The following is a 22,873-nucleotide window of genomic DNA, read 5'->3' on the forward strand; positions in this document are numbered from 1 at the left end:
ATACAGTTATCCCCAACCCCACAATAAAATAAAAACATTGAAGTGAAACGTGGCATATCACACGACCTTTCACATCATTTGTCGACGTCTTAGGATAACAGAGTGATAAGAAATCTGATGATGATGGAGGATGATTTAGAACGCATTACACAAACGCACGTATACCGGAGGAAACCGCAGTACCCGAGAAAACCTACAGACTGCCTGTAAACACGTCTCCCATCCACAGAAAGCCATGTCAGAGCCGAGATACGAACCCACGACACTTGAATCAGCACCCACCCACCCACGAGAGTTCTTTTACCTTTCCATTAAGTGGTCATCGCTTGCAAAGCCAAACTTGTCCTCTACTTGCTCATCGATAATCAGCTGGTGGATAATGTCAGGTGAGACCTCCTTCAACTCTCACCTGCAAAGTATTTTGCGCGCGACTGTCGACCTGTCAAAAGGTCAAGGCCGCACAAACCACGACCTTATCTGTGCTCGCACCTTGTCTTCAACGGCTCCAGGACCATGAACGTAGATCCCCTGGACAGCTTGCAGACGATTTTTTTCACTTAACTGCTAGAACGAGGCTCGGGACCTCAGAACTTCCGGTTAAGCCTAGCGAAGGACTTCAATGGCTATGTCAGTAAAATCTGCAAGAGTAACGACAATAAAGAAACGAACACACGGTGGTTTATACTGCTGCATGGCAGAATGCCACTGTGCGAGTATCAAATCTTTCGGTTTAAGCTTTTTTTCGCTTCCGCGGGCAGGAATATCGACAGATCAAGACAAGTGGCGAACGGCTCTCATTCATGCAATAAACCGTTCAGACAAAAATTTCAATCCATTGACAGCCAAGATTTGTTCAAGGCACTTTGAAGAAGAATGCATTAAAAAAGGTATTGATCTTATTGTTTACCTCTTACTCTTCTTTGTCCTGTACATGTTTTAGTTCGTGACTAAGAGACTGATTTGTCAATAATGATTTGATCTGATAAGTCAATGAAGTTTGCTTTGATTTGATTTAAGGTTTAGATAATTTTCACATAGATGAAAATATCCCCATTGAAACAAAAATTTAGTTATTAATAATCGCGTCATTCATTAAATTTTCATTAGATTACTTGAGAAGTGCATTGAGTAAATATTCTTCTTATTGTTTAAAAAAACTTGTTGTATATGAATAGGCCTAGATCAACATCAGTGCTTTCAGTTCCCACACCCCTTCGCCAACACAGATGATTGAAGATGTTTCTTATGCAGTAAACCAATATTAGAGTTTTAAAATCAAGATTAGAAAATACATAAATTGATTTTCCATTGTTTTCTTTGATTTGTTATTGTTGTATTTTAGTATATCAGCTCATACAATTTTATATTTTATGTTTCACTATTACCAGTGATATGCTTGCAGCTCACACACCCCTCCGGCAACACAGCGAATTTAAGATGTTTCTTAGGCTGATTTGTTTGGTGTTTTTTTTTTTTTGTAAGTATATATCAGCACATACATTTTTATATGTATGTTTAATTATTTATTCATTTTGGCATTTTTAACAGGACCTTCTGGAAGAATTGTGGGACTAGTTCCTGGGAGCATGCCAACTAGATGGATGCCTAAAAAATCCTTTGAAACTCCCAAAACAGCTAGACCCAAGCCTGTAAGTGTAATTATAAAGTTTAAAGTTTGTAAGTGTAAAGAACAGATTCTTTACGTTAAAACAAAACAAAAATCTTTACGTTAAAAAGATAAGGATCCCATGATATAACAGGACTTTATACAGATGGGATAAACTATGAATACCTGTGAGAAGAACTACTGTTTGTAAAGTAAATCTGAGTTTTTCTGTGGCACCTGAGGAGTGGTACATTACCTGAAATATGGTCTTTGTGAACAATTTCATAAGTGTTCAGTTATGGCAAACAGGAAGGGGAAACCCAGTGATGAAGAAAAGTGTAATAGTATGAAGATAAATCTAGATTTATTTTTGTATTAACTGCATGTAATTTACAGCATGTTGTGTGTATGGATTAAGTAAAGAGTAGCATATGTTTAAAATTGTCACATATTTTTCTTCAGAAGGTGCGTGAGCCCCCTGTCGTGCCAGTTCGTATTGCCTACACCAGCTTCATGGACATGAAGAAGGATTTGACACATCTGCCTCCTGAGTGGATTATTATGAAAAATTCTGATGATGCTGTCGTTCTTGGCTTGTTGTCAAGTAAAACTGAAGAAGTGTATGTGAAGGTGAGCTTGTCTGCAACAACTGGGTTACAGGCAAATGTGAGTGTGTTTCAAATGCCTGCACCATGGTTTGCAAGAGACATTGAAATGGTTAGGCTGAAAATATTTTTGAAAGAATTGGGTGAGAAGACTCTCTGCACTGCTGTCACTGAAACTGATCTGCAACCATTAGCTGAAATTAAAATAACTGATAAGAAGTATTTCCGACACATTACATATGTCTATGAGAATGGTAAGCTCTGCTCTTATTCCTGTATAAGGGCAACTACCTGTTCACTGTTGGTGAGTACTGCAGAAGCAACATGCAAAGATTGTTTATTAGTCAAGAAGACACTCTATGAAAAAAAAAGCAGACAAGAAGCACGTTGCCAAGAAGCAATAAGACCAAATGACTCTCTCCAAGGTATCCCTTATGACAAACTGAAGGAAGCATTTAAACAAGTCCGCAAAGATAAGAGTAGGCTGGAGAAGGATGTTGCTAAGTTTCAAAAACATTTAAAACAGGAATACATGGACATAGACCCTGACATTTCTGATAGTCTGAAAGAAATTAATTGCTTGGACATTGGAGAACCTCTGCAGCAACTGTTCTGGGAAGAACAGAAGAAAGCATTTGCAGCAGAGGATCATGGCCACAGATGGCACCCCATGATGCTAAGGTTAGCAATCCTTTTGCACAGCAAGAGCCCATCAGCGTATGAAACTCTCAGAAAAACTGGAGTTTTGAAATTACCAGGCTCATCAACTCTTAGAGAGTACACGCATATATATGAAGCTTCTGCAGGATTTCAGCCAGAGGTTGCCGAAGAATTGAAAAAGGCTGCCGTAAAACTTGCGCTAAATCAGCGCTTTGTTACTCTGCTTCATGACGAAATGTCAATCAAAGCAGATCTTGTTTTTGATAAGAGAAGTGGAAAGTTGGTTGGGTTTGTAAATAAAGATAAGTGGCAATTTGACTTCAGCTATGTGCCACACAAACTTGCAACTCAAGCATTAGTTTTTTATGTTGTAGGGATAAATTCTCATATAAAAATGAGCATTGGGTTTTTTGGTACTCGGTCTGCAACTGCCGATGAATTGTATCCTCTTTTCTGGCAGGCTGTGGGTGTCGTAGAAGGCTGTGGCCTCAAAGTTATTGTGTCCACTTGTGACAAGGCACCTGCCAACCAGCGTTTTCAACAGCTTCACGGTGATGCTGATGACCTATGTTATAAGACGTTAAACGTCTTTGCCCCCGATCGTTACATTTATTTTTTGTCTGATCCCCCACACCTTGTCAAGACTGTACGAAATAATCTAGCAAGCAGTGGAAGTAAAAGGTACATGTGGAAGGATGGTCATCACCTGCTTTGGAAACATGTAGCAGACCTATATTATGAAGATATGAAAAATGGGCTTAGTCGAACAAAATTAACATATAACCATGTACATTTAACACCACATTCAATGATGAATGTTCGCCTTGCTGCACAAGTCCTGAGTAAGCAGGTGGGCTCTGTCATGAGGCAGTATGGATCCCCTGATGCCGTAGAAACTTCAAAGTTTATACTGTTGATGGACAGATTTTTTGATTGTTTGAATGTCCGCCACTTACATGAGGCAGAAAGAAAGAAGAAGCCAGATCTTTTGCCATACACATCCCATGATGATCCTCGATTCCAGTTTTTGAAAGAATTTGCTGAATACCTTCATAGCTGGAAAAAGTCTGTTGAAAATCGCCCTGGTAACTTTACTTGTAGTGAACGGCAAAAAATGTTTTTGTCACTACAGACCTACAAAGGTCTTGTGATGACAATAAAATCTTTCATTGAAGCATCCCATTATTTGTTGGCTAATGGGGTAGATTTTCTCCTGAGTAATAAGTTATGCCAGGACCCACTGGAAGAACACTTTGGAAGGCATCGAAGCATCGGGCGTACTGATGATAATCCCACCCTACATCAGTTTGGACACCAGGAAATTAACATTCGGCTCCAGAGGACCTTGGCACTAGCAATTCAACCACGCGCCAACCAACAAAATGAAAATGTACAGCCAACAATTACAACAAGTCCTTTAAAGAAAAAGAGAAGAAATTGAGCAGATGTCAAAATAACTTTTATTATTTCACAAGTCATGCTCATAACAACTGTGTTAAAAAGTGTTTAAATTCAAGTTTTCTTTGTTTATTACAGTATTTTTGGTAAAGAACTTACGGAGTCCTTTATGCCATATTGTGCAAGAAACATGAAATCATAAATTGCCAAATTCAAATTTTTCCAGCTTTGAAGGTATTTAGCAAACTCCTCCTAATTGCTGTAATCTTGATTGGCTTCTACATTTCTCCATATCATGATTAATAATATTGTTATATTTATTATGACTGCATTTGGAACATGCCATTAGCTGGCTTATAAGGGTAGGATATTGCACTCTATAAATACACTTCATTATTCTGAAACTGTCAAATGAAAAATGACTAACATTATCAATTCCAATGGGCAATTATTTGCAAAGTGTGCTCAGTTATGGGGACAAAAAATTCCAACAAGTGCTGCCTACAAGCTACGGATAAGGCAAGAGATGCATTGTAACAAAACAAAAATCCAACCAACTTTTCACTTGTCCTATCTAAGATAAGATCATGTTCCTATTATTTCTGCATACAGGTATAGCATAACACTTGAACTCCGTAAAATATTCTTGTGCTTGAACATGTTTTAGTATGGTTGTACTGTATTGAACACAGAACTAAAATCAGCAAAAAACAGTCCTTCATATGCCTTTGGCTTTCCAGATGCATAATATACAAAATATTCAATTTGAAGTGTTTCAGTGTATGCATCACATAATACTTTAGTTTAGTCCTTGTTACTCCTTTAAGAGCAAAGGGCCACAACACTAATTGCATAGATATTGTTATTTTATTGTTACTTTGATAAATAGATCTTACTTTCTGTCTACAACAGTTTATGATTTTTGAACCTACTTGCTGATATACATCTAGAGCTTTTTTGTTCTTCCCAATACTGTTTTACTGCAAAGGTTCTCTGATGTCAGAGCAAATAATTATCCTAAGCATTGGTAGCATCTTGTAAACTTTTCCTTAGGCGCTGTTTTGACTTAGACGCATGTTGCTGCTGCTGGTGCCTCTCCATGAACTTATGACACTCATGGTGAATTCTTATTTGAAAATACAGACGAGCAACCATGCAAAACACCCTTTGTTTAGCAGTCTCACTAATATCCGATTTGTAAGAAATTGAATAAAAATTATGTAACAGCTCTTCGTCATCTACACAGGCTATTGCAAAATCTACACTTCTACAGCTTGAGGGAGTACTTCTACATGTTTGTACAAACCTATGTTCTAGAGCATAAAATAATTCCTTAGCCTTTTCATTTAAATAAATGAGCCCTCCCCTGTCTAAAGTGGCTGTCAGCATGGTTGTATCATGTTTGGTGCACAGGGCATCCAAACATTGTTGCTCTTCCCCTTTGCATAATCTTTTTATTTTCGCTACAATGCTGCCTCCTATATAAGCTATAATGTCTTTCAGTTTATCATGGAATGCTGATGACTGGCATGCCTGATTTTGCTCTGCTTGCACTGGATAATTCAGAGCAATTAACTTTTCAAATGTTTTAAGGCAAAGCCATGCAGCAGCAGATGTCGATTTTGTGCATTCCACCACAGAGCTCATATTTTTTATGTAGGCTGCATGATATAGACTCCATGCCTTTTCTCTTGCAGCACGTACAAACATCTTGCATGGCACAAGGCAGTCATCCAGAAACTTCACTTTTTCAAGAAGTTCACCCTCTGAAAGTGTATATATATATATCAATGAGACAAATGTAATTAAATCATTCAATGCTATGATAACCTGTAATAATGATAGTGTAGTGAATCCCATTACATACTCAGACCCTATAGAAGTACGACTCTTGTGTGTTAGTACTACTATTTATTCTTGCCAAGATGTTCTTCACACATGGTACTTAGATTCTGTCACTGATTTGAATAATTTACCGTACCCTGCACAGTCGTGTTTATTATTCAGTGTCTACATTCCTACTTCTAGTATTTCTGTACCACCCTGTCATATTTGCTGTTTCTCATGGGACTATTTTCCACGTGGTGTGCTCATCTCTTACATTTGTTACTAGCATATATAATTTGTTTTGCTTGTTTGTATTGCATAGTAGTACATGTCTCTAGAAGTGTCGCACATCTTATATACTTTTGCTTTGCCCCATATAAATGTATTGCAGTGGTGTACATGTCTCTTGCATTTGTCTTTAATGTATAATTTTCTTTATCCAATGTTATTTATTACACAGTGTGTACACCATTCCTGCCTTTGTGTGTCACCATAATTTGCTGATCATGTGAATAGACCGATACTCTTTTTTCAACATCCGCCAGTAGTGTGTTGGTGTAAATGCTATCGCTCTATATAGAGTGAAGTGACTTATGATGTTATGGATGTGTGTATAATTTTAGATATATATATGTCAGATTCCATGTTTGCTACTCACTGTAACCTTGATTAAAAAATGCTCTGTCCTCTGGTGTCAAGCACTTGTCATTTGCCAAGGACTGGCAAACATCACTGATGACTTGTACATTTGTCTGGAATGTGATAAACAGGTTGAATATTTTTGTGATTTGCTCATGAATTACTTTCTGATCAAGCATATTATCTATCAATCAAACACCTTTATTGAATGGAAAGCACGTTTTTTCTAATGAGGTGACAACTAAAATATTATCTGTTATTCAATTTATTTCTTATGTTGGATATATATATATATCATTTTACCATTTAATTCATAATTATATTTTCCCATGCTTAAAGTCATAAACTGACATTTTCAATTTGTGATCATTGATGTTCAAAATATACCTACATAAATTTGTTATCTTAAATTATTTGTTAAACATGAGTGACTGCAGGACTGGAGTACAATGTCTATGTGCTTAAATGTTAATCCTGGACTGTGTCCAATGATCAAAATATTGCACGCAATAAAGTACGATATCACGAATATCCTATATACGTCCTTGATGATATTTACCTTGACTGTCACTGCCGATTTGGTAACAGTACTACTACTATCTTGCATTTGTAGCAAGCAATCATCATCCTGAAAGCACCACAAAATACCGGATTTTATATCAAAGCGAGAGACGGAGGTGAAGCATATATGCGAACACTTCATGATTCTAGATCTAAAAGTTTAAATGCAATTCATATTATTTATTATTTCATACAAAAGATATCAGACTAGTGAAGCAAATACTTTTGTGTTCTAAATAGATACAAGTTTGGTTAAAAGTGCAAACAAGCAATACACTTACGGTAATTATATTGTTGACATCAAACGTCTCATCAAATTCCATTTTCCCGCTGCTATTCCGGAAGTACGACCGGCTAGAGGTTCGCCGAGACTGACCGCGGATCACTTCGCAAGAGGCCGACAGTGAGTCTCGGCGTACAGACATCAGTCCACCTATCTACGTTCATGCCAGGACTGATTGATCGAACAGGTAAACAATTCATCACTCGTTCATTTTGTGACATTGATCTTAAACCAAACGACAAGCATGGCTGAAAGTATTTAAAGTCGTTAGGAGAGAGAGAGAGAAAATCAAGGAGGTAAAAATACTCCACCAGGAGACATTTTGGTGTCACGGCCTCGGGGGATTCATTTCTAGTGGCACCAGAGCTTTTGCCTCGGCTGCTGAGGAGGTGCTTACGTACCATTCCTGGTTTAGCCTCGTCTTGAAGACGCGCGCGCTGCTCCCAGAATAGCTCGTCGCGGACTAAACTGGCTTCGCACTTTCAAGTGCCCCGCGGCTCACAAGTGACAGACAAGCAACAGTCGATGGCGCAAACATCTCAGGCCGTCGTCAAAAGACAAACAAAGAGAGCCTATCGATGCTGCTATTTGCATTCGGCCATCCGGGTAGTCGGCGCGTGACGTGTCGGGTGGACGGGTGACGGGGGTGGTGGTGGGTGGTGGGGTGGTGACAGGCGGTCGCATGATTCAGCGGATCTTCAGCATCTACACCACGCGTGCTCTTCCGCCATGACAGTTACCTCCGGTTCTCAGCATGCCCTCATTTCGCTGGGGTCGGGTGCATGATGTCCTAGTTTAGTCACACTTACCTGCGGGTGTCGGGTCTCCACAAAGGTGCGTTGTTTTCTTATTTCGACCCCAGAACCGTAGTTGTCCTCAGTACACGACTGTATTGTCTGAACATCTACACCAATACTCGCTTCCACCACCACAAGTCCGTTCTTGAAATACAGGTTACCATCACCCTCTTTAAGGAGGTCAAACGCGTGACGTCACTATTGTACACGGACAGCTGTTGCTTACCCATCAGCCCAGTTCTCGCTTTGTCTAAAGCTTTAATCAACATACGCTTAGCTTCTTCATGTCCACGTCCAATGTCAAAGGTTTTCACGAACGTGTTCATGATGTCTGAAATCTTTTATTAACAGAAATAATATGTGTAGAGATGAAGGTGGAGGGAGTGATATTCACACAGATTTGGGAAAGTACTATCCTGCAAGGTGTGCAAGATGTGCATCGGTTGTACCCTGTCATTAGGGGTGGGCACCTGTCTTGTAAATATCAAAACAGGGGCCGAGAGACCTGGACATCTAGATGGCCCTGGCAGCAAGCACCAGCCTACCCGTGGAGGCCGTTACTGACGACTGGTCCTTATCTTGGGGGACCAACCTCCAAGTGTTGGGAGCATGAGCCGGGGGCGGGGGGTCGTAGTTAGGGTTGCCCTCCTGAAGGTGAGTGCAGTATGAGAGTGCTTGTCCCTCACGGTGCTCTGTCTTTGGCCTACTTTAGAAGATACCAAAGGTCCCCACCCTTCTGAACTATGTAGTTATAGCAAGGTGTCTCCTCTCTCGTTTAAAGCCCGTATACGCACGACCACAACCCTTCTCCAAAACACACTCTACCTTCTGTCATAAAGCTTTTCGCCAGTCTCATGCAAATGACCCTTGACCCTGCTCTCGATGTCTTTGAGTCACCAAAAGTATTGCATGGCCATCGTTTACCTTTCGTCCACATCTTTGACCTGGAGTTTTTGTATTGTGTGGGTTTTTTGCACTTTTGAGAAAAACAATAACCCTACAAAAACAAACCGTGACTGTAATAGCTGATTATGATGATAGTCGGGGAGGGAGGTAGTTGTCAGGGTAGTGTGCGAGGAGAGTCAGATGATATCTGCAAATAATAACCAGCGTCCTACGGGAAGACCTTGCTCAGCTCCCTCCTTACATTTCAATCCGTTTAATTGGCGACATTTTTTCTGGTATCAGCCAATATAAAACTTTAACACAGAAAAAGGCTCGTGAGTGAAAACACGACAGTCTGACATCCTTACAGTCAGATGGACACGCAGAGTGGCGACAGTTCAAAGGTCGACATGGCGCCGTGAAGTCAGTCAGGGAGGACAGAGAAGTGTTAAACACCTGTATTGAGACACGCCTCATCTAATCTGCATATCTAACCATCATGCTTCAGGATGTAGATGAGGAATATTTCACCGAAGCCTCTTGGGAAGTTGCAAATTATTGCTTTTTATCTTTGCACAATTTATTGTTTTGGCGGTGAGCTATCCCCTCCCGCTCCTCCTCCCCAGGGTTGTATGTGTTTGCATGCATGATACAGCAATGGTCTGTATGATGGAACTGCCGGCTATTCCCTTTTAACATGATTCATATGGAGATTAGTATCTTTTATTGGCTTCAATCTGTCACACAGACTTCATTACAAATGAGTAACGAGCATCCCGCATTTCACGGCCTTCACCCCAGACCCGCAACCCTGGACGAGTTTCCGGACACGACCCCAGCAACCCCCCGTCAACGACTTTTTGTTTCCTTTCTGAGAAAACACTGAAAACCTCTACCTTCCAAACCCTTTCATTTTTCCCACACAAACACGCAGCCGGCCTGTCTTCATACCATTTGAAACTCAGGAGAGTCCCCCAGTCCCCCCAGTCCCCCCTTTCCCTGTTTTTTTCAGTGGAGCTCGTTTTCTTGTAATCTCTCGTCATCTCAGCTGCAACTGCGGGCTATTTGTGTGTCCACGCTTACATCTTGAAGGAAAATTTCTTTTGATCGTGCTTAATATTCAGAAAGTGAAGAAGCTGCTGCTGTTATCCTGTCAGCAGGGTGGAATATATAGCGCGCATGCGTGAGAACATCTTTTTTTGGATCGTGTCCTCCGAGCGAAGTCTAAACACGTGTTAGACAACCTCCTCCACTCCCTCCCCTCAACATTGGAAAGAAAAGTGAGTGAAGATGAAAAGAATTATTAAAGTATCTGAGGTAAGAGTTTTTAGCCTGGCTGGAAAGGCATCAGATGGCTTTGCACAGGCATTGAGATTGTTGGACAGGGTCATCATCATCATCATCATCATTATCATCACCGCTACCACCCGTCCGTTAACTGGCACTAGGTCGCAGTCATCTCTCGTCAGGGAGACCCAATGAGATGTTGGAGATCCTTCAACAGAACCTCGCTTGGGTGACTTGTTCAGCTTTTGTCTCTCTTTGTGATGGGCTTGACCAGCGACTGCGTCTACTTTTACTACACAAGGGCGAGTGAGAGACTGACGTCATGATGTACAGGGGCGAGTGAGAGATGACGTCATGATGTACAGGGGCGAGTGAGAGATGACGTCATGATATACAGGGGCGAGTGAGAGAGTCGCGTGACCACAAGAGGAATCACCTGACCCCGTATCCGCCACGTGGCACGTGTCACGGCTTAATTGTTTTAATTTAAAAATGTAATCAATTGAAGTTGTCAGGGCATCTGCGTCAGACAGCACAAGCGCCACCTGTTGTTTGCCTCCGTGTACAGAGGAGGAAAGGGGCGAGTCAATAGTTGCCGACACGCAGACGATAACAGCGAGTGAGTGAGGCTCAGCCTCCACTTCAGCTCACTGACCTCTCTGATCCCTTTACACATGGTTTAGTTTATTGTTACTTGTTACTCCTCGAGGAGCATAGGGCCGCAACATCACATACACACACATACACACACATACGCATACACACATACATATATATATATACTGTATATAATATTTCTCAATGGCTGCCGTTGACGATTGTTTCACACACACACAGACAACAAAAGACATTTCCCAGCATGCTGCGTCATCTGCTACAAAATAAATCCTCCGACTCTAATGCAGTTCATCTGCCGGTTAATTGGTCAGCAACGTTCGGAGGGTGGGTGGACTGGGAAAGGTCACTGGAGGAGGGGGATGGCATCTGCGACCGAGCGTGAAAGGACTGCGAGGGCAAAAAAGTCAACTCAGTGCGCGCGCACGTGCACTCACACACACACACACACTACCCTCACACAACAGAGTGAGTTACTGGTGTGATGTATTAACGCCTATCTCGACATCGTAACGCACGTGTGGTTACGTGGTGACGTGCCGACCCTGACGTCACGACGGCATGTCACGACGTATCCGTCTTGACGTTGTGACGCGCCCGCCCTACACGAGGTGACGTATCGATTTTGACGTCACGGCGTGCTGGTGGCGCCCTCGTGAGGTTCAGGTCCTGGTGCTGTGATCAGATCGATCCCCGGCCGATCCTCAATGCCGCTACAGTCACGCCACGTGCAGGCCCCTCCCCCACCCCACTAACTAGGTCGGGGTCAAGGTAGGACGATGTCCTCATTACAGCGATAGCTCCGGGTGTGTGGGTTGCAAGTGTGGGTAGAGGGTCTACAGTGCTGTTTGGGAGAAGACTGCAGGTAAAAAAGTCGCTAGAGAAGAAGGAGGAACACGTTTGTCGGGGTGTCTGTCTGTTCGGCACGTGTTCATAACGACTTGTGGATTGTTTGTAGTTGTGTGTGTGGCTGCTGAGTGGCGGAGGCGTGCGTGCGTGTTAAAGAGAAGGAAGGAGCGAATGGCAGGAAAATAAAATAAAAAATTGAAGAGTTTGGACTCTTCAGAGTCGGGACAGAATGGACAGCTACGGTCCCTAGCAACGGAGTTCAATTCCTGTAAAGGCAAGTCCTTTTATGGGCGAGACTCATAGGGACAATGTAAGATGTGTCCTTCTATTTTTAAAAGGACAAACTGTCTTCACCAGTTGTTTGTGTATCAAAGATGGACAGAAAGTCATTAGAAGCAAAGTATCAGGTCTCGCCCATTGTTCAAGACTATTTTTGTAATTTCACTGAAGGACAATCGCGGTTCACCTCTTGTTAGCATTTTGTGATTTTTATCAAACACGTGTTTATCGCCTGACAAGCACGGGCTGCTTCTCTTCACTGATTATCGTGGAGGCAGACAACTGTCGATATTAAGTAGACGCGAATCAAAGATGAAATGAAGGTAAAACATTTATCAAGTCCAGAAAACGTAAATCTGTCATTAAGTTTGATACAGAAGTAGGTTGTGGTTTGCAACATGTGTAAAGTGCATACTCACACTAAGCATCATGCTCTTGCTAAGAACAAGAACGAGACAAGGACAGCATACGAGGGACAGGAAAACAAACAGACAAACAACACATGGACAGCATACGAAGGACAGGAAAACAAACAAACAACATATGAACTATACAAAAATTAACAACCGTACTAAACGAAGAATAAAATCAAATACAGAAAACAAAAGGAGGAACCAAATAACAAGAACAAGAGCTGACAGTAACATGATATTATAAAAGGAAGGATGCGACAAACGACGAGCATTATGGGATAGGATGTTAGGAGTCATGTTTACGGATGAGGTGTGTTTTCAGTGAACGTGTAAAGGATTCAATGGCGGGCAGGTGGCGTGTATTTGTCTCTCATAAAAGCGCTTTGAGTCCGCCTTTAATGGTGGGAAAGCACTAAAAAATTAATAATTTATTAATATTGCCAAACCTTGACCTTTCTGATGTTTCAGTGTTTGTCGGTTCATTCTCCGCTGACGTCATGTAGCGTCACCTGACCCGGAAGTGGTGCTGACCAGTTCACCAAGCGGTTCACATCTCAGTCTCTCCACTAGAGACAAGGACCTCAGTCGACATCGGCTTTTGATGTAGCGATGATGTCGTCAATGACAAGCAGACAAACACTCGTCTTACGAGGGAAAACTAACCACGACAGTCAACAAACAAAACGGACTGGATTCGTGACTCGCCTGTCGCGGTCCTTGCGTCCAGATGATTACAGAACTGCCAGGAGCGGACACCAGGAGAGGAGAAGGACCAAACTAGGGTCATGACCCCTGATACAACCCGTACAACCCGCACAGCAACGGTGGAAATAGTCAACCAAACACTAAGTAACTTGCTAATAACAATGTCTGGCACTAAAGACAGAGGAAGCAGAAGAAGAAGGCGACGGCGGTGATGGTGGTGATGGAAGTGGTAAACAAGGTCAAGAATAGTAACAATTACAATACAAACATCAACATAATGACAGATCAGTCATTAAAACCTAACCACCTAACCAAGAACAGTTAAAACAATAATCACATGATAACAAATGAAGAATAATAACAGTTACAATAATAACATACGAAAATTAAAGAGTATGAGAGCATTTGTGTGTATGTGTGCGTGCGTCCAGTGTGTGTGTTTGTGTGTTTGTGTCTATGTGTGTATGTGTGCTTTGTGTGTGTGGAGGAGGAGGAGGAGCCTGCGAGAAAAAAAAAAAAAAACAACAAAAAAACACGCTGGAGACCTTGGTGTGGGAAACTTGACTCTGGGAATGGGAAAAACATCCCATCATCTGTGAAAGCGATGCCACCTGGTGGGTTCAGCGGAAAGCGGAAAAATCCAACGATGAGGAGGTTGAGGAAGTCAAAAGGAAGACGACACAAAAAGAAAAAAGAAAGAGGCCTGCAACACTCTGTATCGAGGACTGGCTACAGTGTTTGCTACACGACGAATCTCGATTGCGATGCTCAACTCCCCGGATGTGACACTATTAACCAGGTTGGCCATCGGGGACGCCGCGCGTGCGCACACGAATGATAGTAAGATGCATTGGATACTTATATAATGTATGCTCATGGACCTCTGTTCACGTAAAGAACTTTGAGTCCGCCTTTAGTGAGCGGAGAAAGTGGTGAATAAATAAACCAAACTCTCTTTTTATATCTATCTCTCTATCACTACTCCTCACTCCGATCCCTCCTTCTACCACCCCCATCCCCCATCACCATTATCTCTGTAACATCTGTTGTTTGCAGATTAGAAGAAAACAGAAAGAAGGGGGGTGGAGTGGGTAGGCAGACCTGGTTGTGTTTTTTTATATTTGTTTTTTGTTTTTTGAGTCTCCTGCGCAGTGTGCAAGCCTTGAAGGCAGCTCACAACAGCAATCCGTCCGCGATCGAGACCAGGGCGTGTGACTGTGTTTTTGTGCCACCGATGCCGGAAGTCAAGACCATGTTGTGTTGATGGTTTCCGCTGACGCTGACCTCGCTTTGACATCTCGAGGGCCCTGCGCACGCGCAGAACTGGAAGGTGATGGACCATGACGTCACTTCCTAGCGATAGCGCAGGTAAACTAAACAGTCGCTTTCCGAAATCTGTTACAAAGTGTCACCTGGGCAATTAATTCTTCAATTTTCCTGTGGATTACGATGTTCTAGTCAAGGTTTTGGGAGGCGGAGGGATGGAGAAGCAGCTTAATCCTAACAACAGTTGTCCTCTCTGTCTCTGTCTCTCTCTCACACATGCACGCACCTACACTGATGCAAATTAAAGTGAAATATCCATTTCGTCTGGTTCATTAAGGGCAGTTCATTAACGGCACACAAATCGTGGATTTAGTTGCCATCTGACAGCAACAGCCACCGACTTTATTGCTCCCAGCGGGCGACTCTACCCGGCAAGTGAGTGCAGTTATAACAGTTACACAAATGAAGACAGAGCAAGTGCTGGTTATATAACAAGGTAAGGTAAGTGGTTGACCATAGAAACCTGCGATCTTACATCTACACCATTCTTGACACATCTACATCACGCACCTGACAGTTTACCTGTGGTGCAGCAGGTGGACAGCATGGACTACAAACCACTTCTGGTGTCTGCGACTGTTGTGTACACACCTGGCCAAAATCCTGCCAGTCCATGTTCAATGTGTTCAATCCCAGTCCACCACCCTGTCCTTGTCAGTGGTATCGCACCCGACATCTCTGTTCAAGTATTTCTTAGCCTTGCGTTTGCCAATAGGAAGAAGGGAAAAGAAGAAAAACATTGAAAAAAAAAAAGAAGAAAAAAGTCGACCTCAGCAGTTCTGCTGTATTGTGGGAGGATGATTGTTCACCACTTTCTCCGTGTCAATAAAGCGAAGGTAAAAACGTGTCCTGACCTGTTGGGAACGGGTGTTAGAAGCCACACACCTTTCCTCTCGGGGTTAGCTTTTCTCTTTTCCTCCTGTTTAGTTCTCCTGCGATGTGAGATGGTCTGGGTGTCCATTGAGCAGGTGTGTCCACTGGGGGGAAGCATGCAGCATCACAGGTCCTCGGCTCTCCACCATTCACTGCGAACAGAAATGTGTGACTGTCATCACTGGTTGGTAGCAGAACAGAGCAGCTTCTTCCTCCCAACTTTACAAATTCTTGCCTGATAAATCAGGTAGACATCGGATGGTGAGTTCTAGTCACAGACCGGACAACCATCCAGCCTCCAACTGTAATGTCAAGTGTACAATTAATCTCCCCTTAGCACTGGGGCTGAAGGCTCTACACAGTTTATATGAGGTTACGTGCGGTGTATAAGAAAGATTAGATAGGTTAGGTACCATCTGTATGTTTCACTTCCCTCCCTTATGCTTACATTTTGATTGACCAAACCCAGGTCCCCTTCACAGTCGCGGTCCCAGGTACAGCATCCTCCCCTGCCCCTCCTCTCGTCAGGTGACACTCTGTTCTCTCTCTTGACGAGTTCACTGACCTCGTGTATCCAGGCGACCGACTGCGTCTGCTGCAGAGAGTGACGGCATCCCACGCGCGGGGGGCAGGGGGAGGAGGAGAAATTATCTCCACGGACTGGTCAGCACTCAGCTCGTGCACCACGTGCACCACGTGCACCCACACTCACGAGGCCGGCACGTGGGCGATGATGGTCAGCAAGTGCAGACCGTGCTTCTCGCCGACAACAGTTTGACAAACTACTACATGTACAGAGGTCGGACTGTCGCCACCCGCTTGTTCCTGCTGTGGGAGGGTCTTGAGCCCGTTAACCCAGCGATGACTAGTCGGCTATGTCATCATCTCACTATCCAGTGACGTATGTAGGTGTGGGTGGGTGGTGCGCTTTCCCACCCGCTTAGGATTCAAGGGGAGGTGATTAAATCTTGACAACGCATGATGCAGTCCCCTCCTCTCTCTATCTCACACACATCACACGATGAAGAAGATAGCGATGTGGATGGATATGCATTTGGATGTGCTATCCTCACACATCGAGGATGTCACCAGCGAGAATTACAACTTGTTCACCGAACATCTGAAATATCACGAGGTTCCAGACATCAGACAAACTCGCTTTGTCCTCCAACCTTTTCTCCAGAAATGTTTGGTGCCGTCGTCATTATCAATTGATTTCACATTTACAAACTGTTTTATCTGACAAGTAAGGGTGTTTTTAAATTAATTATTCGTTGAAGGGAGGAGATTGCATATGGCGCACTTCACAGCGAAAGGTTTAATGTCTCTAAGACTAATTCTTTGTTGACCTACTGACCTCCCGTCACGTGGTTGCTGTTTGAAATGTGTTGGTACCACGGAGAATATTTTGTTTTCCTGATGTGAAAGTTATCTCCGCTTCCCTTACAGAAAACGATGTCAAGTAGTTCCTGAAATAAAATATAATTAAAGCATATAAAGTGCGCCTTTCTCTAACCCACAAACCGAGAAATTAGCGGCTGACGTGTACGATGCTCGCCGGGTTCACGCAAAGGTCGCCGGCTCCCGTTCCGGCATCAGACTCACAACATGTGTCTGGATGCCCGGCAGCTGAGGTAACCCGAGGCCTAAAATATCTCCTGCAAGGATGGAGCTGTTCTCTTTCTCTGACACAGCAGCCCGATAACAACTTAATAATAGAACGATGTAGAGGATACAACATAATGAGAGATACCTTGTCTCGCAAACACGCCCTCCCCTGTCCTCACCCCCTAGACCCCCCACTCCCAAATTAAACTTGAACTCCGACTCTTCACGAAAATAGCCTGACCTTTGACATATTCACTAAGTACGGAGTTTGAATGTTTGGTCACGTACTGTGACAACGCCAATGTCACATTTCTTTCATTAGGCCGACGGCATTTTATTTCTCTTTCTTACTCTCCACGCTGTGGCCATACGCTCACAGAGTATTTTTAGTTGAATTCCTTTCATTGCTTTTTGACATTACTCATCATGCGGACCCGGATGTAGCAACCGAAGACTTGATTAAACGACGATGTGGATATTAGCCTCATAAAGCCAACCCTCGTCTGATGGTCAGGCTCGTGACGGGAGGATTAGCAGACTGCAAGCGGTCCTCCCTACTTATTTTATTTACTAGTGACTTGTCTTCTGAGTCGCTTCGCACCGTCTGTCTTCATTTCTCATCTTCAGGTAGGTCGCTGGCTGGACCTGGATGTCAAGGCGCGCTCATCCCGACTATCAGGGTGTCGACCCATCTGATTAGCAACTTGACAACTTGGCAAGCTGAGTTTTTTGTCCCCGCAATGCACGCGAAGGTGGCTGGCGGTGAATACGATGATTTTTTTTCTTCTGTCTGCCATTTCGAGAGGCGTTTCGGGTGTCTGGCCTGAGTGATCCACGTAAGATACCCGACTTCGCTGTCAGAGACGGTCAGGTGGGGCAACGCCGTTAGCGCTGTGGCGAATACACTCAGAATTAGCTGTCATGGGTTCATATCTCGTCTAAGACACTTTTTTTTTCTTTGCACGTGAGACCTGTTTACAACACCTGGGTTATGCTTACAAACTCACCGCACGTACAATACGTAACACATACCACAAAGGTAACTCACGATACACCTCAGAAGTAACTGTTACGATGTAAGTCTGTTGCCTGCTCTGGCAAAGTTGGCGGAGATATTGTCCCCCTTCACCCATCTTTTACCTCGTGATAGCATAAATGTTGTTAATTAACCGCGAGAGAGGCAGTGTGTGTGTGTGTGTGAGAGTGTGTGTGTATGTATGTGTGTGAGTGAGGCAGTGAGTAGCGACTCTAGCCGTTAACGTTCAGTAACGGTAATATCCCAAATAAATGTTAAATGTTGATTGTAGGAACTTCGGACAAATAACTTTTTTTGTGTCGGACTCCAGAAGTTGTATTCACTGTTAGGAATCTAAGGGACAGACATTTGTGGCTGAGATTTACGGTAGTTTGTCTCGCAGGGGAGGCCTATTCATCCAGAGATGTATCCAACTGTCTGTCCAGCTGTCTATTCAGTGATATACCTTGTGATCCATAATCATCTGTAATAATCCGCAATTGTCTGGGAGTGGTCACAGTCATCTGCTCACCCACAGACTCAGCGATCATCAACTCAGTTATCACTTCCCTGACTACATGTTCCTTCGCATTTCTGACCACAGACACATGAGGCTGACCTTTGACACTTGAATGTGAGCACTACCTTTCATCACTCGTCAAGACAGCAACCGCTGCTACAACAACCTCGTGGTTGAGTCCGTCGTGGCAGCAAGAACCAGATAAACGACAGTCACGTGGAAGTGTCCTTGATCCGGGTCGCTCGCCGCAGGACATTGTCGTAAAAGATTCACTATCATCATCATCATCATCATCATCATCATCATCATCATCATCATCATCATCATCATCATCATCATCATCACCCACGTTTAGTTTTGTCTTTTTTTAAAAACACTATATGGATTCATGTTGTCCTCCCTTCTTTGTGAAAAAAAGGCAGAGAGAGTGTAGAAGCATGATCGCACATACACTCACACCTCGCAACAAGCACTTGGGTGAGCACTGCTCACTAGCTTACACTTACTGTGTTTTCATTGTAACTTTATGAAATGTTGTTTATAGACTAGCTTCACCTGACAGGCAAATACACTAATTACATATTTGTTAGAGCTTCACACACGTGGCCTCAATCACAGGATAACTTCACAGGTTACAGACCAGCTTCACAAATAGGATAAAAGGCTAAGGAGACTGTGTCCCATGGTGTCATCGGTGCTGAGGTTTCAAACCAATGAACTCTTGAGATGATGCTACCTGCTCCAGTCCATGCACACCTACATCTACCTCATTACTGTGGTGTCCAGCTCATTGTTCTTTAACTGTGAGGTCACCCAGCCAGCAGTTGCCCTGCCACCGGGCGCCATTAGAAGCCGTTTATGTGATCACGTGACACCACCTTGAAGTGGACACGTGACGAGGCAAAGCACGTGCTGCGGGTAGGTTTTTAATCGGTGTAAGTCACGTGATGTGAGAGTCCTTCTCACTTCTCACTGCCAGCGCGTGCGGCTTGTGGGCGAGAAACTCACACAAAACACTCGCAGCCTCCATGTGATAACGAGGCTACCTCCCTACGACTTTCTAGATTATTTGTCCGTTGGTGAGTTATCCAATGTCCTACGATGGTGAGGGAACCAAGTGGCTAAGTTATCTCCACATGCAAACTGTACAAACATACGATTCATGAGCCGCTGAGGAGGTCACTGCGCATGCGGGTTTTTTGGGGGTCGGGGATGAGAGGGGTCAGAGGTAAGGTAACTAAACAACTAAACCCAGAAACATTCAGAAAAAATATTTAAAAAAAGCAAGAAAGGAATTATGGAAAGTGGAATTCAGTTCTCGTGACCAAAATGTTCCTCGACAAAAACATTAATTTATTTTCATTCCGAAATAAGGACTTTGTAGGAAACAAGATGGCCACTCGTAGGACAGCACTAACCTCTACTTGCAGCAGTCAAGTGACGTAAGCTGGTCTTTGGTCACGTGACCCGACAAGACATCCTGTCGAAGACTGTCCTTCAAGGTATCCTGGAGGGTAGTGGACGCCGCGGTGGTCACAGGAAGAACTGACTTACGAAGGTCAAAGGGTGGACAGGTCGTCCTGTACAGGACCTGCTGACCATCACCTACAGTAGGTGAGAGTAGCGGGACCTGTCACGACTACCCATGTGATCCCCCAACTACGGGTGGCGGTGAGGGGACGAGTGACCGAAATGACCAACAAAGAAAACTGAAGGCACAATCTTCATTGCAATGTTCAGTTTCGTTTTCATGGCGTCTGCTACCCTCATTCAAAAGAATTCAAGTAATACAGAATTTCCCGAACAGGTCTGCATAATTTTTTCAGACCAGTCTATTTATAAAGTCTACAAAAATATGTTCGCTGTAGTAAATCAACTAATCTCCGTGGGTGAGAAAATTTATCGGAAAGAGACATTTTCAACATAACACCGACTGATAAATAAGTTTGGGTAGGCCTACCCAATGTCCAAGAATACAGAGTTTTAAGTCTATTTCCACTTAGCCGGGAACAACAGTCCGGGTGGCGTAACAAACCGGGTGGACGTGCCTCGTGAATGTGGTGCAAAGCGAAATTCGTTGACGGACGAGATTTGCTGTTTAGCTCAGCGGGAGGTCCACGTGACATATCTGAATAATCGTTCTCTAATGGCTCGCAAGCACCCACCCACCCACACACATCCACACACACACAGACACACACACACACACACAGACACACACACATCCACACACACACAGACACACACACACACACATCCACACACACAGACACACACACACAGACACACACACATCCACACACACATCCACACACATACACACACAGTCAAGTGCCTTCGATTGCAAACCGGTTCCAAACCAATCACTCACATCAGACGCTGACAAACCTGTTCCTACTCACACCCCTGTTTCTACCCGGACCCCTCTCCCACCCTCCTTCTCTCATCCCTAGCAGTTATTCCCTCCGACCATAATTATTGCCTCGTGCACTCTTAGCAGGTAAAGTGGGTCGCAAACATGTCAAGGACACGTCAGTAGGGTGGGAGGGAGGGAGGTAGACCATCGACAGGTGTGACAAATCGTCTTGTGGCTGTGTGTGTGATGTTGTCACGCGTGGAAACGCGTCTGTCGCCAAGGCCACAGCCAGTGGCAGGCTAATGTGTCACAAGGGGGAAAACCGACAAAATAAATAAATCTAATGTGACCCCAATGCTGATACCACAAGGACACGAGAAAGACTTGCACCACCAACTTGTATTGCTGGACTGCTGGCAGACGGTTTTGACTAAAACGAGGCTGGTGTGTACAAAGCTTCCGGTTTAGTCACGTTCATTGCTTAGGCTCGCCGAGACTAGCATCGGAGAACTTCGCAATAAAGGTTAGCGTTGGTCTCGGCTGACAGACAGCAGTCCACCTACACACGTCCGTCCTTGTACCGACAGCAACGATTGGCCAAGATGTGATAGTGATTTCCGTTGAACATAAAGTTTGTGAAAAGAAGTCAATGACCAGAACCTTCCTCACCCCACCCCCACCTCCACCACTCCCGTGTCTTCACCTTTGTGGACTGGCGAGCACAGGTGTTGAGCCGATTTTAGCTCTGGGCACCCGACCACCCCTACACACCACCCTTCGTCACTGTCGGATAAAGCCGACAGCCTGCAAAAACAACACAGACTTCGTACAAATATTTTTTACGTATTTATTCTAGTTTTTTAAAATGTGAACTGAAGGCAAGCATGTGTCTGGCCCATTACCTCCCTTGTTGGGTTGTCCTCTGGCAGGTGAGGCGCGTGTCCGAGGTAATCCAGATTAGCCAGCACCCTGGGGCTGGACCCGGCCACTGTAGCCAGTGAGAAACCCCGTGTGTCGAGGGCACCGACCGATTACAGATGTTTGTCGAAAACAGTGGAGATGGTGAAGGTCAATCTAATTTGCATAATATTTACTCGCCAATTGCCTGCTCCTTTTTTTTCTTTTTTTTTTTCTTTTTTTTTTTCTTTTTTTTTTTCCTTCTTTCTTTTCAGATTTACTAGTGGCTCTCAGTAACATTGACCTTTTGTGTTTTAGTTCTGTTTCTGATTTATTACTGGTTTCCAGTAGCACTGACTTGTTGAGCTTTACTCAGGTTTCTGCTCGCTACTCGAGGTTCCAGTGGCGCAACGGTTACAGCGCTTGTCACCAACGATGACTGGAGCCTTGAGTTCAGATCTCGTCTCGGACACAATGTTCTTTCTTTGACTGTAGAAACTGTTTAAAGACCTGCTGCTACAGCCTTAGTTGCTGATTGTGTGTGAAACGCCTGTTCACAACAAAAATTAGAGATGATGATGAGGAGGAGAAGTAGGAGGAGTAGTACATTATCTTCACTTTTGACCTATTTTGTTGTTTTCTCTACAAGCATCTTCTAACAGCACTATAAATTATTGTAATCAGTCATGATCTCGAGTATTCTAGACCATAGTTTCTTGTGTACAGGCTCTTTTCTTTCCTTCCTTACATTTGTTATTCCTGTATCGCCCAACAGCAATAATTAGTTTTGTCCTTATAAAAAAATCGCGAGGTAAAGCACTCGTCACCCTGAATGCCTGGTTGTCAGGGTTCTTCCTTTTCCTCCTTCC

The 22,873-nt window shown here is 43.7% G+C and overlaps 2 protein-coding genes across 3 annotated transcripts; one reads left to right on the forward strand and one right to left on the reverse strand.

The window, feature by feature from the left end:
• The first annotated feature begins 510 nt into the window (after positions 1 to 510).
• On the forward strand, positions 511 to 4,340 carry LOC112573126. The gene is made up of 3 exons (XM_025253190.1): positions 511 to 887; positions 1,549 to 1,649; positions 2,069 to 4,340. Exons 1-3 carry the CDS (start codon positions 620 to 622, stop codon positions 4,310 to 4,312), a joined length of 2,613 nt encoding a protein of 870 aa, XP_025108975.1. The 5' UTR covers positions 511 to 619; the 3' UTR covers positions 4,313 to 4,340.
• LOC112573130 lies at positions 4,314 to 8,306 on the reverse strand. 2 transcript variants are annotated; one of them, XM_025253201.1, is made up of 4 exons: positions 7,981 to 8,306; positions 7,295 to 7,363; positions 6,755 to 6,848; positions 4,314 to 6,035 (listed from the first exon to the last, which is right to left on the reverse strand). In XM_025253201.1, the coding sequence occupies exons 1-4, from the start codon at positions 7,981 to 7,983 to the stop codon at positions 5,287 to 5,289; spliced, it is 915 nt and encodes a 304-aa protein (XP_025108986.1). In that variant the 5' UTR covers positions 7,984 to 8,306; the 3' UTR covers positions 4,314 to 5,286. The 2 variants fall into 2 exon arrangements, with proteins under 2 accessions (XP_025108986.1, XP_025108985.1); XM_025253200.1 differs by lacking the exon at positions 7,981 to 8,306 and adding an exon at positions 7,578 to 7,733.
• Positions 8,307 to 22,873: the final 14,567 nt, after the last annotated feature.

Source organism: Pomacea canaliculata, linkage group LG10, assembly GCF_003073045.1.
Source record: "Pomacea canaliculata isolate SZHN2017 linkage group LG10, ASM307304v1, whole genome shotgun sequence".
Classification (NCBI taxonomy): domain Eukaryota; kingdom Metazoa; phylum Mollusca; class Gastropoda; order Architaenioglossa; family Ampullariidae; genus Pomacea; species Pomacea canaliculata.